This window comes from Rattus rattus, chromosome 3 (assembly GCF_011064425.1).
Source record: "Rattus rattus isolate New Zealand chromosome 3, Rrattus_CSIRO_v1, whole genome shotgun sequence".
Taxonomy (NCBI): Eukaryota; Metazoa; Chordata; class Mammalia; order Rodentia; family Muridae; genus Rattus; species Rattus rattus.
In genome coordinates, this window is record NC_046156.1 from 50236714 (window position 1) to 50253484 (window position 16771).

At 46.7% G+C, this 16771-nt stretch overlaps 1 protein-coding gene across 1 annotated transcript; it reads left to right on the forward strand.

Annotated features, from left to right (window-relative positions):
- Positions 1-2297: 2297 nt before the first annotated feature.
- LOC116896375 (glutathione S-transferase Mu 1) lies at positions 2298-7990 on the forward strand. Its single transcript, XM_032897498.1, has 8 exons — positions 2298-2555; positions 2832-2907; positions 3294-3358; positions 3628-3709; positions 3799-3899; positions 5083-5178; positions 5261-5371; positions 7525-7990. The coding sequence occupies exons 1-8, from the start codon at positions 2520-2522 to the stop codon at positions 7612-7614; spliced, it is 657 nt and encodes a 218-aa protein (XP_032753389.1). The 5' UTR covers positions 2298-2519; the 3' UTR covers positions 7615-7990.
- Positions 7991-16771: the final 8781 nt, after the last annotated feature.

Genomic DNA, 16771 nt, shown 5'->3' on the forward strand with positions numbered 1-16771 from the left:
CTCCCTCCCTTCCTTTCTTATTTCTTTGTCTCAGTTGTGAGCTGGCCACGTGTTAGGACATGGTCATATCCATTGCATTATTTCTTACAGAAATGAGAAAATATTACCTACCTTCTCCTATTACCACTTCTACCTATTTCCTAGGTTTAACTTTGAGGTGCGACCCCTGTGGGGTTAAATAGCACAGATCCTGCATATCAGATAACTGTATTACCATTCACAACAGTAGTTCAATTACAGTTATGAAGTAGCAATGAAATAATTTTATGGTGGGGGGGGGTCAGCACAACACAACATGAGGGCCACAGCATTAGGAAGGTTGGAAACCACTGATCCACAGTCAGCATGTGAGAAGCTTTCAGAGAGCCTCCATGGGGCAGAGAATACTTTGTTTGCTAGCACTTACTTTTCTTATAGGGCTTTAAAATTTTTGAATCCATTATTTATAGAATTCTGTGTTTTTGCATAGACCCTGTTGAATGTCACCCATTAGCCTGGAAGGAATTATGAAATCCATCTCAGATGTCACCCTATAGGTGACATTTTCCTTAATACGTTTAGATTATTCCAGCACAGTGTCCCTTTAAGACACTGGGCTGGCTGCACTGTGAACTTGTGACAGTGCACAGAGACATCCAGATGATCAGTGGTCAACACTGGGATTGAATTCTCCAGGACAGCACCGGCTGTGACCCCTAGCTTCAGGTCTCTCCATGACCCCAATCCCCACTGATCCCTGTTGCCTTTCAGAGACCTCTCTCTTTCAAAGGGGTGGTGCTCTTGGAGTCTGGGGACCCTGCGTTGAGCACTTGCTGTCCTAGCCCTTACCCCTGTCTGCAGAGCTACTCTGTCCTCTGAAGGGCTCCAGGGCTCTGGCTCCCTTCCAGGCCCTCTGAGCCCTTGTCCTGGAGAGTATGGGTTCTCTCTCCTTCCTTCCACTCCCCTTCTCCAGTTTCCATAGTGCATTAAAATGTGCTGATGCGCCTCATTCATATTTGCAAATTAACTCCCCGTAGTTCCGAGAAAACTGCTGCTAAAGCCCCAGTGACATGGTCTGTTTGCGTGCATCCTCACAGGGACCTGCAGAGCGTGTGGCTTCTCTAATGTCCTAGGATGAGATGGCCTCTGCTTGTCCCCTGCACCCACACTGCACACCTCCTCTGTGTGTGAGGTGACACACTGGCTTCATATCCCGTAGTCTTAGTAAAAGATGACTTAATCCCAAAATGTACTCTCTGCAGAGCAGCAGCCTTGTCCTTTGACCTGTAAACTGTTTTTAGTCTCCTCGTCTGTCATTTGTTTTTCATCTGATAAGTTTCTGTAAACAAGGGGATGTCATCCTCAGGCCAATTAACCACAAGCCTCTTGGTTATGGAAGAGTCTCTTGCCTACAGGGAAGAAAGTAGACAGGCGGGACAGTGTTCTTGGTAGGGCATTGTCCTTGTGAAGGTTATACCACAGGACATATATCCCAGGGTAACCTGAGATGTCATTTGAGCCACCCTGTCATATACAAACACATGTCAGGAGCCCGGGCCAGGTCCAGCATCTAGGGATGTGGACAGCTGCGGGTCTAGCTTTGGGCTCCTTGTGTCCTGTGCAGGGTGTTACAGGCTCCCATGTGTACAGCATCCTGTTGTCCCTTGAAAGCGAGCCTCTTGGCTCCCTTGCACTCTGCTGGGTTCTGTCAGCTGACTGTTGTCTGCAGCTGTGGCTTCCCTCAGACTTCCAGCCCCTCTCTGGTTGGTTCTTGAGTTTAGATTCATAAACATGGCCAAAGTACCGATTAGGTTTTAATAACTGATAACAGAAAGACTGAGTTCCCAAATCTCAAGGAAAATATGGAGACTTGTTTGTCTCTGCCCCGAGGCTGTTTCCACGTCACCAACTGTTCCTGTAGCTTGAAGCTGTGTGCACAAAAATCTTGTAGCTGTCAGACTGGCAGAGTCCTTTCTCTGAGGATAGGTGCTACATTGAACTCTCAGATCGGAGGCTGGCCTTTTTGTCTTTAAGCTGAGAGTCGAGCGCCCCCCGCCCCCAACCCCAATGACAGATTCCCACAGTCTGGATGTAAAAACTGAGCTCTGCAAAGGAAAGGAAGGCGGGAGAACACCCACCCGTGTTCTTTCGCTGTCTGGCCAGTCTCCAGGGAAAGTGCTAGCTAGTCTCGGGAGCATCCAGCAGGCGGCGATGGCGGCAGTCGCTAAGAGTGTTTTGGGGAGCAGGCGAGCAGATTCCGCTTTCAGGGTATGCAGAACAGAATCCTGGGGCAGAGGCTGCTAAGGATCTTATCCCCGCCTCTCCCGGAGAGGGTGTGGCCTTCTACTTTCTGCTTTAGGGTCTGTAGCTCTGGTTACAGACCCGGAAGGGGAGTGCCTAATTGGGATTGGTGCAGGGCTGGGAGGGACCCGTTATTTTGTCCGGCCCACGTTTCTCTGGTAATCTGTATAAAGTCACAACTCGAAACACACAGGTCAATTCTGCTGAAGCCAGATTGAGAAGACCACAGCGCCAGAACCATGCCTATGATACTGGGATACTGGAACGTCCGCGGGGTGAGAAAGGGGTCCGCTTGGAGTGTGGGACTGGGATATGAAGCAGACAATTCTTAACAGCAGGGGCCCTTCAAATAGCGGGCACTCCTCAGGCCTTACTAGAATCTTCTGCCTGTAGCTCTCAGCGTTCAGGAACATACCTGGGGGATTATGTGTGTGCGTATGCACATGCACGTGCGGGGTGGCTGCGTTTGTGGAGCGTGGAAGGTCTCAACGGGCGAAGATGAAGTCACACAATAAAGTCTCCACAATTTCTAACCTGGTCCTCTCTCCCAGCTGACACACCCGATCCGCCTGCTCCTGGAATACACAGACTCAAGCTATGAGGAGAAGAGATACGTCATGGGCGACGGTAATGAGACCTTCTTGGGCAGACATCTGCTTCCCTCTTGCCTATCAACCTGCCTAGACTTCCTGTTATTTAACCCTGCTGGTCTCCCTCTAGCTGAAGCTAGCGGTTGCTGCTTCCAGAAACTTCTTTTGAGGATGCAGTTTGAATTTTCAGTATAGAACACTGAGAAGGGAATTCCTCGTCCATTTGTATTTATAATTAGATGGAATTCGTTATTGGGGTCTTATTGGGTCCACCCCCCTTTATCACCAGTTGTTATTCAGACCCCTCCCCACCTTGGAAAGTGACTCGCTGTAATAGGTTGCAGATCCCCTGACTTAGGTTCTTGCTACTGGTCAAATGGGACAATGGGGTGATTTCTTTTCACATCCTCTTGTCCACCACAGCTCCCGACTATGACAGAAGCCAGTGGCTGAATGAGAAGTTCAAACTGGGCCTGGACTTCCCCAATGTAGGTGCAGGGGAGGGGAGGTTTGGGGAAGGCCTCATCTCCTGGCTGGGGGGTTGGGATCAGTGTTTTTGCTCGCCTCCTCCATCCCTGCTGGCTGCACAGTGTTTCTGTGATGGGCTGTGTCCAGGCTCTCCCACTTAGTGCACACTGTGCTCATGGAGGGTTTCCTGGGGCAGGCACACTGAGTGCCAGGGCCATGTCTGTCCTCACCCAGGGAAGGGATTCAGGTACCCCATAACCCATCTGACCATCCCTGCTTGTCTATCCAGCTGCCCTACTTAATTGATGGATCGCGCAAGATCACCCAGAGCAATGCCATAATGCGCTACCTTGCCCGCAAGCACCACCTGTGTGAGTGGGGCTGGCTGCAGGGTGGGGAGTGGTGGAGAGTCTCCTTGGCTTGGCTAGGTTGGGATCTGAGGGTGCTGCGTGTGCTGCAGGTGGAGAGACAGAGGAGGAGCGGATTCGTGCAGACATTGTGGAGAACCAGGTCATGGACAACCGCATGCAGCTCATCATGCTTTGTTACAATCCCGACTTTGTGAGTGGCCAGTGGGTGGAGGAGGCAGGGTTCGCAGCAGGAGTTGAAGTCTGCATTCAGATCGTAGCACCCTCCTTCAGGAATGAGCTGTGTTACTCATTCTCCGAGATTTCCAATCTTCTAGCAGAACGATCCTCATCACCCGGGCGACCTATCACGTCAACACTGTGAAACCATCCCTACTAGTCTTAGGTTATTCAGTACAGTTGTAAATCTCTGCTAAGTCTGTCCTTTACCTATTCCAAAGTGTTGTCTTACCCCGTGTTTATGCCAAAAGCCTCCAGAACGAAATGAGAGGATGTGGATGGAATTGTTTTATCGTTTAAAGTGCTTGCTACATAGCGTAAAGGCTTCAGTATGAATCCTTAGCACCCTATAAAAACACCCTGGTGTGGCAGCCTGCTCTTATAAACATAGTGTTCCGGGGGGAGGAACAGGAGGGTTTCTTGGGTTTTGCTGACCAATGAGGCCAGTTGGTCTTTGAGCTCTAGATTTAGTGAGAGGCCCTGTCTCAAAAATGAGGTGGGCAGTGATTGAGAAAGACATCTGGCACCAACCTTGGACCGCCATGCACCAACAGGCACTAGTATATTCCCTAAATGATGAAAATAAGTTCTGTTTACACACTGGTCTTACACATCTATCCAGCTCTTTCCCCGTAGGTCTGTCTTGGGTATCAATAGAAAACCAGGACATCTTCCTGGTAGGCAGCTCAGGGTCAGCCAGAGGAACTTTGACCCCTGATCAAATCAATCACTGATCAAAACCCCTTTTCCTTTCAATATTAATCAACTGATGTGCACCCTTCAAACAGCTGATCACACCCCTCAAATAGCTGATCTCTTCTCATTGCAAATATCTGATCCAATCTCGATCCAGTATAACTGTCTTCTCCCGGGGTCTCTGTGCCCTTTGTTTCTGTGTTTCCATTGGATCTCTGAAGCCAAAGCATGCAAGATACTCAGGAGGTCCTGGGTGTGACTCACAGCACCTGGTTTGGACTTCAGTGGTGACAGATTTCAGGGACAGCGTAAAATTTCTTTCATCACTTCTCACACGAATCCTGTCACCAGTAAAATAGTGATGTGTTAAATGGAATCCTGGACACAGGCCTGGCCATTCCATTGCAAAGCCCTCTCCTGGGGAGCCTGAGTCTAAAGGTGACAGCTGTTCTCTGCCTCAGGAGAAGCAGAAGCCAGAGTTCTTGAAGACCATCCCTGAGAAGATGAAGCTCTACTCTGAGTTCCTGGGCAAGCGACCATGGTTTGCAGGGGACAAGGTAAAGGCACAGGGTGGGGAGGAGGCGCTGCCATTCTCTCCCGGTGTCAAATTCCAGAGCGCTCACCCTTGGCTTCCTGCAGGTCACCTATGTGGATTTCCTTGCTTATGACCTTCTTGACCAGTACCACATTTTTGAGCCCAAGTGCCTGGACGCCTTCCCAAACCTGAAGGACTTCCTGGCCCGCTTCGAGGTGATGTCCTGATCCTGCTTCCTCTTGGGTTGTCTTCTTCCTCAGAACCATGATGCTTTCTAGGCCCAAGACTAGGAAAATAACCAGGACTTTCTGAGCTTTCTGTAAAGAACTGTATTAGGCAATAGTTATTCAAAATTCCAGGAGATTGATGTGATTCTGAGTCCCATTGGACAGATAAGAAGCCTGATACTATGGAAGGTACTCGTGTGTTCAAGGTCTCCGCACCTGCGGCTGCACCCGGTTCTGGGGCGGCATTCAGTGACTGCCCCTTCTTTGGGTCAAAAGGGCCAAGCACAACCTCACGTTCCAGTTTAGGATCCCTGGCAAGGCAGAGCATGTTGACAGTGTGTGGGTCTTGGCTTTAGGAGAGTGAGACAGCAGGACTAATGTGACATACCCAGATAGAAGAAAGTCCAGACCTGATCTGCAGAGTGCTGAGAGGCCAAGCCTCCAGACCTGATCTGTAGAGCACTGAGAGCCCAGGGTTGAAGGTGGTGCCTCATGGTGTAAACATGTGAGTGCCTTCCCTGTTGGGGGACATTTAGCATGAGTGTGAGCTGGTGAGTGTGGCTGGTGTGAGTGTGTGCTGGGGCGTTGTTTCCTCCCTTACACTCTTCTCTTTAATGTTACAGGGCCTGTCTGTGATATAGAGCTAAAAATTTTTTCTTTATTATTATTCTCTGGCATTCTCCTCTATACGAGGTTCATGTAGGGCCCAGGGGCCATACAAAATACTGCCATCTTGGGACTGAGTCATCAGAGAGCTGTGGACAGCCAGACTGTGAGATGCTTATGATATTCTCCAGGTCTGCTGAGCCCCGCCTGGACCTCACCTCCGTCAGACTTGGGTCATTCAGACCTGTAGGAATTAGACGCATTGATCCAAGGGTTTTCTACCTGCAGTCTGTTGACCTTGCCCATTCTCCATCAAGGGATACAATTTCTCTGCTCATTCTCAGTCTGTCTCTGTCCCCAGCCCCCCACCCCCACCCCGAGAGCCGAGGGCTGCACCCAGGGTCTTGTGCTTACTAGGCGAGCGCTCACCCACTGAAACCCCAGCCTTTCTCTGCTTGTTCTAATCAGCTCTGGCTCTGGCTCAGGCTGGGTATCCTGGGAAACTGTGCAAGAGTTGGCACCACTCTGGGGTGGGTGGATGGGGAAACAGAGCAGCGCCTTAGCCTAGCTTGTGTGTCGTCTGTGGTGGCTCAGCGTGCACCCTCTGGAGCTCTCTGTGTTCTCCTGGCTTGGTGTATGGAGTCACATGGAGTGGCCCCTGCTTTAGGGGTGGAGATGAAGAAAGCCAGGGTGCAGGGAGATTGTACTGAGTAGCAAGTAGAGAATGAACTCCTCTCTCAGGAAATTGATTAGAATCCCGTTTAGCTTATCTTCCTGGCCTGTTCTCTTGTTGTTCCCTTTCTTGAATGATTTGCTGAGTCACTGGGTGCTTGGCTACCTTCCTGAGCACACACAGTCAAGTTTTGACTCCATTGTCCTGTTAGATCCCTTCGTCGTGTGTAAATACAGGCTAGGGCGAGCTTCCCCAGGTACAGATCGAGTCTGTGCAGAGAGGCAGTTGCAGTGTCTCCTTGGGAAGGTTGAAGAGGTGTAGGGAAACTCTGTGTGTGTGTGTGTGTGTGTGTGTGTGTGTGTGTGTGTGTGTGTGTGGGTGGGTGGTATGGGTGTGGGTCGGGAGTTGGGGTGGGGGGGGTGTGTGTGGATGTAGGTGTGGAGTGTATGTGTGTATGTAGGGGGGTGGGTATGTGTATGGGGATCAAGAGAGCGAGAGAGCGAGAGCACACAGAAGGCTGCTCCTGAGCAGAATGAATCCAGCCCTGTTTCAGTAGCTATGTGAGTCCGGACGGACGTTCCCAGCCTCTCTGGGCTTCAGGTCCCCCCCTGAGAACTGATCTTGCAAGACTGATGGGTAGGTTTTCTGAATCTATATTGTAATTTTTAGTGAGTATCAAACAACTTATGCAGGATCCAGTCTCCCCTTTGCTATGGGAAGAGTTCTGTTGCTTGGGCTGGGAGCTAAGCAGGCTGCTCTGCGCCCCAGCATGAGTCCAGGACAAAAGCTGTTCCCAACCTGGGGCTGCTCCTCTGAGTGGGCTCCAGACCTGAGCTCTGGCTGTGTCCTTCCCAATTTGCAGGGCCTGAAGAAGATCTCTGCCTACATGAAGAGCAGCCGCTACTTCTCAACACCTATATTTTCGAAGTTGGCCCAATGGAGTAACAAGTAGGCCCTTGCTACACTGGCACTCACAGGGAGGATCTGTCCACATTGGATCCTGCAGGCCCTGCGTGGGGACGGCACCCTGGCCTTCTGCAATATGGTTCTCTCTCTTTCCTGCTCCCCTCTCCAGCTTTGTCAGCCCCATCTCCTCAACCTCACCCCAGTCATGCCCACACAGTCTTCATTCTCCCCACTTTCTTTCATAGTGGTCCCCTTCTTTATTGACGCCCTAACACAACCTCACAGTCCTTTTCTGTGATTTGAGGTCTGCCCTGAACTCAGTCTCCCTAGACTTATCCCGAATGTAACACTGTCTCAGTGCCAGCCTGTTCCTGGAGGAGCTGCCCCCAGCCTGTCTCATCTCTAATAAAGCCTGAAACACATTTGCTGTGTGTTGTGTCTCTTTCTTTTGCTCTCCAAGCATCACAGCTACTTCCGAAGAATCTGAGCTCTGAGTCTGTAGTGCCAGGCTCTGAAATGTCTAATGGAATCAGAAGAGCTTTGACATATCTTGGTTCTAATCTGAGACTCTCACAGCAGGGATAAAGCTCTTTAAAGCAGTGTTTCTCAACCTGTGGGTCGTCATCCCTTGGGGGGTGGGCGTGTTACATATCAGATATCATGCATATTATGATTGACAACAGTAGCAAAATTACAGTTGTGAAGTAGCAACGAAAATAATTTTATGATTGAGGTCACTTCAACATGAGGAACTGTATTAAAGGGTTGCAGCGTTAGGAAGGTGGCGAGACACTGGGTTAGAGGATAAAGTGTGCTTGCCAGGAATCTCATTCACTGTGGCATGCTGGGAATCTCATTCACTGAGGCATGCTGGGAATCTCATTCACTGAGGCATGCTGGGAATCTCATTCACTGAGGCATGCTGGGACTTCCGAACTGTGAAGAGCTGTGGGTCTCAGTGAGTGGAGTACCCAGGTGGGGCCCTAGATGGTCTCTCCGACTCGTATATGCCAGGGCTGTGCCAGTTTAGGTCTCTAGGCTGTTGTCTTTACTGTCTCTTTTGACTTGGAGCTCTATTGGCATGGAGACCTTCATTCTTGGTTAATCCTTTCCTATCTGGGGAAACTGAATTGAAAATACCGTCACTCTCAGTTATTGTTGGCGTCTCCTCTAATGTCCATGCATCCCCCTTTCAGGAAAGCTGTTTAATATGGTGAACTTCACTCAGTTCCTGGAGAACTGATTATAGGTAAGTCTCCTTTAATTAACTCCAGTTTGAGAGCTGAAGAGATGGCCCAGAGGTTCAGAGCACTGGCTGTTCTTCTAGAAGACTGGTGTTTAGTTCCAGTACCCACATGGCTGCTAACAGTGCTTTCTGCCTGACTCTCCCCTCTGGCCTCTGTGTGTGCTGTATACATGCGGTGCATAAACATACATGCACAGAAAATATCCAAATGCAGAAAATAAAAAAAATTAAAAATCACCCATACACACAAAATAAAATACAAAATGAGGCCGAGGATGAGTAAATTCTTCTGTAATGTGCAGATGCCTATCATCTCTAGGTCTGGTCACTGCTAGCCTTCTCTCTGTCATGATCTGGGACTGTACCAGTGTCTCCGATATAGTCAGGTCTGGACTGAAAATGTCAGTGGCTTTCTGGATTTTTCTCTTGCAGTGGACAGGTCATGGGGCAACGAATCACATGACAAATAGCTCACACACACCCACAATAATCCCCAAATAAACTGTCTCTATAATATAGACTCCATTTTCTATTGATTCTGTCTCTTGGAGAATCAAGTACCCTCACCGGTACACATAGCAAAAACTGATCAATGGGTAAGTTCATTCAGACACTCAAGGCATAATTTTAGAGGAAGTGCATTAATTTAAGGCCTTTTTTCCTACTTGGACTAGCTGGAAGAATTGCCTTCAAATACAGCTCCAAGGAGATGTGCAGGAAAGAAGTCTTTGACAGGTTAAGACACCTTTCTTTGTCCTAAAAATCTCAGTGTGTTATGGGTCTCTGTCTGCTTGCACATTTTATCCAGCTTATGGTCCTGAGGAAGATTGAATGAGCAGTTGCCTGGAACTGCTGCCATGGTTACATCTGTCACTGATGCCTTGGCCCCGTGACAATCAACAGGCACTTATGCAGCTCAGTGGATCCTACATGGCCCTACTCTGCAGTTCTGGAGGAATTACTATGTGTGAGTGGATCTAGCTGCCTGTTCCTGAGTTCTGTATCACTCAGAGAATGATCTATGAAGTTGTACTTTAGGTTTTGAATTTAAGAGTTTTCTTAAGTATATAGCAAAGTAAAAGAATTAATGGTAAGAGATGATTGATAGATGAGTGGATAGGCTTGGACTTAGGTTTCATTCCATGGCTTGGTGTAGCCCAGGCTGTCCTGGAACTTGCTTTGTAGACCAGGCTGGCTTCAAACTCACAGAGATCCGCCTGCTCTGCCTCTCGAGTACTTGGATTAAAGGCTTTGCCCACCCCCACCCCCCCAGCCACTGTAGGTCCTTTTATAACACGGTAAAATAGCATCTGGTAATAGCATGTGGTAGTAGTAGAATCTGTTCACTTTTCAATTGTTCTCAAGGTGGATGATTTTTACTCTCAGGCTGTTTTGTTTCCTCTGCCACAGAGCTGGAGAGGGTGCTATAACATCCCCAGACAGAGAGCCTGGGAGGAAACTTTGAGACAAGCTTGGGTTTGAAATGGGTGTGTGTGTGGGGGTGGGCAGTATGTAGCCCTTGTCTAGGTTCAGCTACTCAGAGAGCACAAACAACATTTAACACTTTATCAACACAATGTGCATTAAATTCAGCCTATAAATTAGCCATGTGTTATAGGATATTTTTATGTATTGAATCACAACAGTTTGGGCCAAATGTAATAAAACAAAAGGTTAACTCTAAAGATTCTGTCATGTGTGGGTTTTTTGTTTGTTTGTTTTTTGAGTATTAAAAAAAACCTGGTTAATTTTGGCTATCTTAGACCCAGCTATAAGACGATTTATTTCCTTTCAATGCTAACATTTTAACATATTTAATTAACACATTTGTTTTTCTCATTAGGATTTTGGGACTCAGTTCCGAGGAGTATCAGGTGATGGCTGCTCCTGGATGCTTTAGATCCAAGTAGGAGCATTGGTAAACGGGTTTGGCCTGACCCTCTTCTGGGTTTCTTACCAGCAAAGGGTGCTGCTTCAGGTGATCTGGTGGCCCTAGGTGCAAGGATGTGGTTATGGTGGTGAAGCTTTGTTTGAACTTTTAGGGCCTGGACTCTGGAAGACATCAGTTGTAAATGAACAAGGACTCAAGACACACATAAAATTAAAACAGTAAGAAAAGGGCCGCAGAGGGCTGGAGAGATGGCTCAGTGGTTAAGAGCACTGACTGTTCTTCCAGAGGTCCTGGGTTCAAATCACAGAGACCACATGGTGACTTATAACCTTCTGTAATGGGATCCAATGTCCTCTTCTGGTGTGTCTGAAGACAGCGACAGTGTGTGTGTATATATATATGTGATAAATAAATTTTAAAAAGAAGAAAAGAAAAGGGCCTCAGAGCCTGTCGATGAGAACGACTGGGAAGTCTCACAGACGTGTTGGCTATGTAGAGTATGGCATCCCAGGAATGATTTGTTGAGTTTTTTAAGGGACAGATCTGGTTAGTCGTTCAGGGTGTTGTCAAAAAAGGCTTTACCAGATTGGCACAGGTGAAAATGGTCACAGCATTGGCAAACATCTTTCATGAGAATGCTGTTGATAACAGTAAGAGCTCTGTTATGGCTCTCAGATTTATCTAACTGTAGTTGACCTTTGGGCTCCCTTCAGACGAGCAAATGTTAAGTCCTCAATTTGCTTACTGTCTCAAGAGGGCTCTCTCTTTTTGTCTGCATGCTTTTGGAAAATAAGGTTTAATCTTGGACAAGAAAGCCCAGTTTTTGTCATTTTAAAAAGTTTAATGTAAACAGATTCTTTTCTCATAAAATATATCCTGATTACAGTTTCCTCTCTTTCTTCTCCCTCTACTCTTCCCAGTTCTTTCCCCCTTTCCCTCCCGTCTGGATCCACCCTCTTTCTGTCTCTTATTAGAAAAGAACAGGCTTGCAAGAGGCAACAACCAAAAAATAACAAAATAAAATACAAGGTGAAGCAAAAGCCATCATGCTGAGGCCGGGCAAGGCAACCCAACAGAAAGAAAAGAGCGCAAGAGCAGGCACAAGAATCAGAGAGCCACTCATTCACACACTCTGAAGTCCCATACAAATACTAAACTGAAAGCTACTAACGTCTGTGGAGAGGACAGAGTGCACACCCACGTAGGCCCTGTGCTTGCTGCTTCCGTCTCTAAGAGTTCATGTGAGCCTTGCTTGGTCGATTCAGAAGGTCTTGTTCTCTTGGTGTCCCACGCCTTTTCTGACTCTTAGACTCTTTCTGCCTCATTTTCCGCGTGGTTCCCTGAGCTCCGAGGAGAGAGATTTGATGGAGACATCCCATATAGAGCTGTTTGTTCCTAAGGAGTCTCTCTCTGTATAATGTCTACCTGTAGGTCTCTGCGTCTTTCCCCCTCTGCTGCAAGAGTAAGCTTCTTTGATAATGACCGAGTAAAGAACCGATCTAGGTTATAGCAAAATATCAGTGTGTGTGTGTGTGTGTGTGTGTGTGTGTGTGTGTGTGTGTGTGTGTGTGTGTCTATGTGTACATAAACACACATACATATGACCAATAGTGTTCGGTTTTACCCTAGGTCTCTGGGCTACCTGGTCTTTGGTTCTTGGTTACCCAGGCAGTGTTGAGTATTGGTTCAGGGTCATGGAATGTGCCTGAAGCCAGACATTGTTGGCTACTCCCACCAGTTCTGTGCCACCGTTACTCTAGCATATCTTGCAGAAAGGACAGATTGTTAGCCAAAGGCTTTGTGGAGAGATTAGTGTTTACATTTCTCCTTTGATAGCTTGCAGAGTATCTTCCCATTCCAAAGACACTAGAATGTAGGAGAGAAGGCTCCATGTAGGCACCAGCTCAACCTTTCTGTGTTCAATGAGTTGTGTGGGGCTTTTCCTTGGCAGTGAGGCCCCATTGTTAGTTTTCAGAGAGCAACCCATTATCTTAGCAACAGCCTGGGTTGCTTGGGGATTTCCATGGGCTCCCTTGGCCAACAACTCAACTGAATGCAACCCAGTCCTGGAAGCCTCTTTTAGTGGCAAGAGATGGGCAGTTGGGACTCTCTATCTCTGTTGTTAGGAGACCTCATTAGGATTGTCTTTATATGTTTTTAGGAAGTTTCTACGGCATCAGGTTCCCATATCAACTCTCAAATCCCCCTTAATCCCAGCTGTCTTTTTCCCCATTCCTTCCCTCAACTCTATCTCCCATCCCCTCCTCATTCTTGTTTCTGTCCCCCCTTTCCATAAAATCTATTCTATTTCCCCGTCCAAGGGAGATCCATGTATCCCCCTTAGTTCTTTCCCTTATACCCAACTTCTCTGGGTCTACAGAAGGCTGTAGGTTCCTTCTCATTTACTTAATGGTTACCATCCATTCATAAGCAAATACATCTTTCTGGGACTGTGTTACCTCACTCAGAATGTTTTTTCATTTTAGTTCTACCCATTTGCTTATAAATTTCATGATGCTATTTTTTTAACCACGGAGTAATATTCTTTTGTATAAACATACTATATTATCTTTACCCATTCTTGTATTGAGGAACATCTAGGTTGTTTCTAGTTTCTGGCTATCATAAATATAGCTGCAATGAACACTGTTGAGCAAGTGCCCTTGTGGTAGGATGAAGTGGTCTCTGGGTATATGCCCAGTAGCAGTATATCTGGATCTTGAGACAGATCGATTTCCAGCTTTCTAAGGAACCACCCTGTAGAGTCCCACAGTGGCTGTACAAGTCTGCACTCCCACCAGCAATGGTCAAGTGTTCCTCTTACTGCACATCTTTGCTAGCATGAGCTGTCACTTGTGGTATTGATCTTAGCCATTCTGAAAGGTTCATGTGAGATAGAATCTCAAGTATTGTGATTTGGAGTTCCCTGATGACTAAGGATGTTGAGCATTTCTCTAAGAGTTTCTCAGCCATTTGAGTTTCCACTATTGAGAATTTTTTGTTTAGATCTATGCCCTATTTTAAAACGATATTATTTGGGTTTTTGATATCTATTTTTTTGTGTGTTCTTTATGTATTTTTGGATATTAGCTCTCTATTGGATGTGGAGTTGGTAAAAATCTTTTTCTATTCTATAGACTGATGCTCTTTGTCTAAATGATGGTGTCCTTTGCCTTACAGAAGCTTTTCAGTTTCATGAGGTCCCATTTTATATGTTTTTTAATAATTTTTAAAACTTTTATTGTTTCTTCGTGAATTTCATATCATACACCCCAGTTCCACTCATCTTCACACCCTTCCTCTGCTCTTGCAGCCTCCCTCCACAAACATTAAGAAAAAAGAAAAATAAACAAAACAAAACATCTTTTCATGGAAGCTGTCGTGTGTGACAGTGTGTCCCACATTATACCCTTTTGTCAACACATCTTTCCTTGCAAATGTATTGAGTCATTGGTTTGGTTTGAGGCTTCTGGCTTCTGTGACAGTATCAATATTGGATCCTCACCAGGACATCTTGCAGATATCCTATTGTTACCTTGTGTCATGGAGACTTAAGGGACAGGGCCAGCTCTCTCACTGTCACACGTTTGAGGACTAACTGGTACTCTGCCATTAGAACCAGCCTGTGTTACTTAGGTGAGGTGCAGGGCTCACTCTCCTAAGTACTACAGTCAGTCAGCAAGGGGTGTGGCCAGCTCTTCAGAATGTCCCAACCAATGAGGGTTGGGTCCATTCTGCACAGCCCTTGGACATCAACATGGTCCCAGGTAGCAGCCCAGCCCAGGCACATCCACATGGTCTTTAGTGATAATATGAGCCCTAGACATCGACATAGACCCCTACTGCTGCATGGGAATGGGCACAGACATGACCATCAGTGGTGGTACCAGCTGGGACTTCCCCATGGCCTCAGGTGGCAGGGCAAGCCGCTCACATCAGACTCCTTCTTTCTAACCTCGAGTCTCCAGTCTGCATTGTCTCCATAGCGCACAAACTGTTCCACTTCTCTCTCTCCCATTTCTCCACCACATACTTGTACACTGGAGTGGCTTCCGCTGTGGGAGGGCCATCTGGCCAGTGGACCTCTAGGTGTCTTCCCCTGCCTGTAACACATGGCATGGGGGGTGGCAAGGTCCTCTTTATTAATTGTTGATCTCAGTGCCCATGCGATTAGTGTTCTGTTCAGAAAGTCAGCTCCTGTGTCAATGAGCTCAAGGCTACTCCCCACTCTCTCTTCTGTCAGACTCAATTGTATTGGGTTTTGTGTTGAGGTCGTTGGCCATTTGGACTTGAGTCTTATGCAGGGTGATAAGTATGAATCTATAGGCATTGCGTTTGAACAGCACCATTTATTGACTATAGGCATTGAGTTTGAACAGCACCATTTATTGACGATGTTGTCTCCCCCCCTCCCAGTGTATATTTCAGGCTTCTTTATAAAAAATCAGGTGTCCATATGTTTGTGGAGTTACGTCTGGGTCTTTACTTTGATTCCATTTATCCATTTTCATGCCAATGCCGCATGACTTTTATAACTTTGTCATATAATATGAAATCTGAAGTAGTTAGGTTCTGGTTCTTCCTCTTAGCCCCATGTTCCCAGAAATAAGACTCAGAATCAAAATATATTCATAAATACCTTGGCCATACAGCTAGATTCTTCTCTTATTAAATCATAACTTACATTATACCATTCTGTCATGTGGCTGGTTACCTGTTCTCAGGTACCCTGTGTCCATCTTGTCACATCTTCCCAGGTAGATCTCCCTCCTGGCTCTACTCCAGAATTCTCTCCCTCTTGAATGTTCCATCTCCTATATCCTGCCTAAGCAGTAGGTCATCAGATTTATTAGTGGCAGATGCAGTAGGCCATCCTAGTACAGCTACCTCCTTAAGATCCAGGAATGAAGGAATCTGAGAAAGAAATCAGGAATGGTGAGACCCCCAGCAGTTCTTTTGTCTGATTGTTTTTCAAGACAGGATTTCTCTGTGTGGTCCTCCCTGTCCTGGACCTCAGCTCTGCAGGACAGCCTGGCCTCAAACACACAGAGATCCTCCTGCTCTGCCTCCTGAGTGCTGGGCTTAATGGTCTGTGCTACATCACACGGCTCCAGCAATTCTTTTATCGTTTATTGGTAATGATAGTTTTAGTTATCCTGGGGTTTTGTCTTTCCATAGGAAGCTGAGAATTGTCCTCTCAAGATCTGTAAGGAATCGTGTTGGAATTTTGATGGGGTTGCATTGAATCTGCACATTGCTCTTGGTAGGATAGCCATTCTTACTATGTTATTCCTATTGACTCGTGAGCATGGGAGGTTGTGGTGAGATTTTTGGTTTCTTTAAAAACACAGAAATATTATAAGAATGTGTATTCATTTTAATCCCAGGTGTGGAATATGGGTTACTTCAGATTGTCCCCAGCAGCTGACTATGATTTGTCTCGTTCTCTGCAGGGCCATGATTTTGCAGCTGCAGATAGTTTTTGCAGCTATGTGACATTTGGAATTCTGGGGACACTTCTGAACATATATAAATGCTAGAGCCCTAGTAGAAGGGTTTGATGGGTCTATTGACAGTTGGATGAGGTTTGCTGTGGTTTGTCAAGTTGTCATGCACAGAGATGAGATATCCTGACAAAGAAATTAGATATTTTTTTTTAGCATTTAAAAGTGCCATTAAAGATTAATTCATAACTGGGAGTTCCTATCTAAATTCTATGCCCAGGCTTCTCATACTGTGAAGACTTAGGCCCACCTTGCTGTAAAAAGAAGCAGAAATATTCCTGGTGTTGGAAAGGTAACTGAACACTTAATCCCAGACAGGGCCCCGGTGGGATTTCCTGTCCCTGGAGGTGCTAGGTGTGAGAAAGGCGATGGGGAACTCAGCCGGGAGGACTGGGACCTCAGCTCTCCTTCCCAAGTTCATCTCAGTGGTTTTCCTGGTCATGAGGAGAGTCTTCACAAATCTCTCATGACCCTTGGCAGGCACTGCCCCATTTTTGCACAAATGGTGATTATTTTGAATAGGTAAGTTCCTTCAAATTTCAGTATCATGGAGGAAGTAGGA

Bases quoted from the DNA above. Each gene is read 5' to 3' on its own strand.
- LOC116896375 (XM_032897498.1), top strand. From the start codon at position 2,520: ATGCCTATGATACTGGGATACTGGAACGTCCGCGGG. The intron at 3,900-5,082 runs GTGAGTGGCCAG...TCTCTGCCTCAG, and splicing joins TTTGTTACAATCCCGACTTT to GAGAAGCAGAAGCCAGAGTT. The intron at 5,179-5,260 runs GTAAAGGCACAG...GGCTTCCTGCAG, and splicing joins CATGGTTTGCAGGGGACAAG to GTCACCTATGTGGATTTCCT.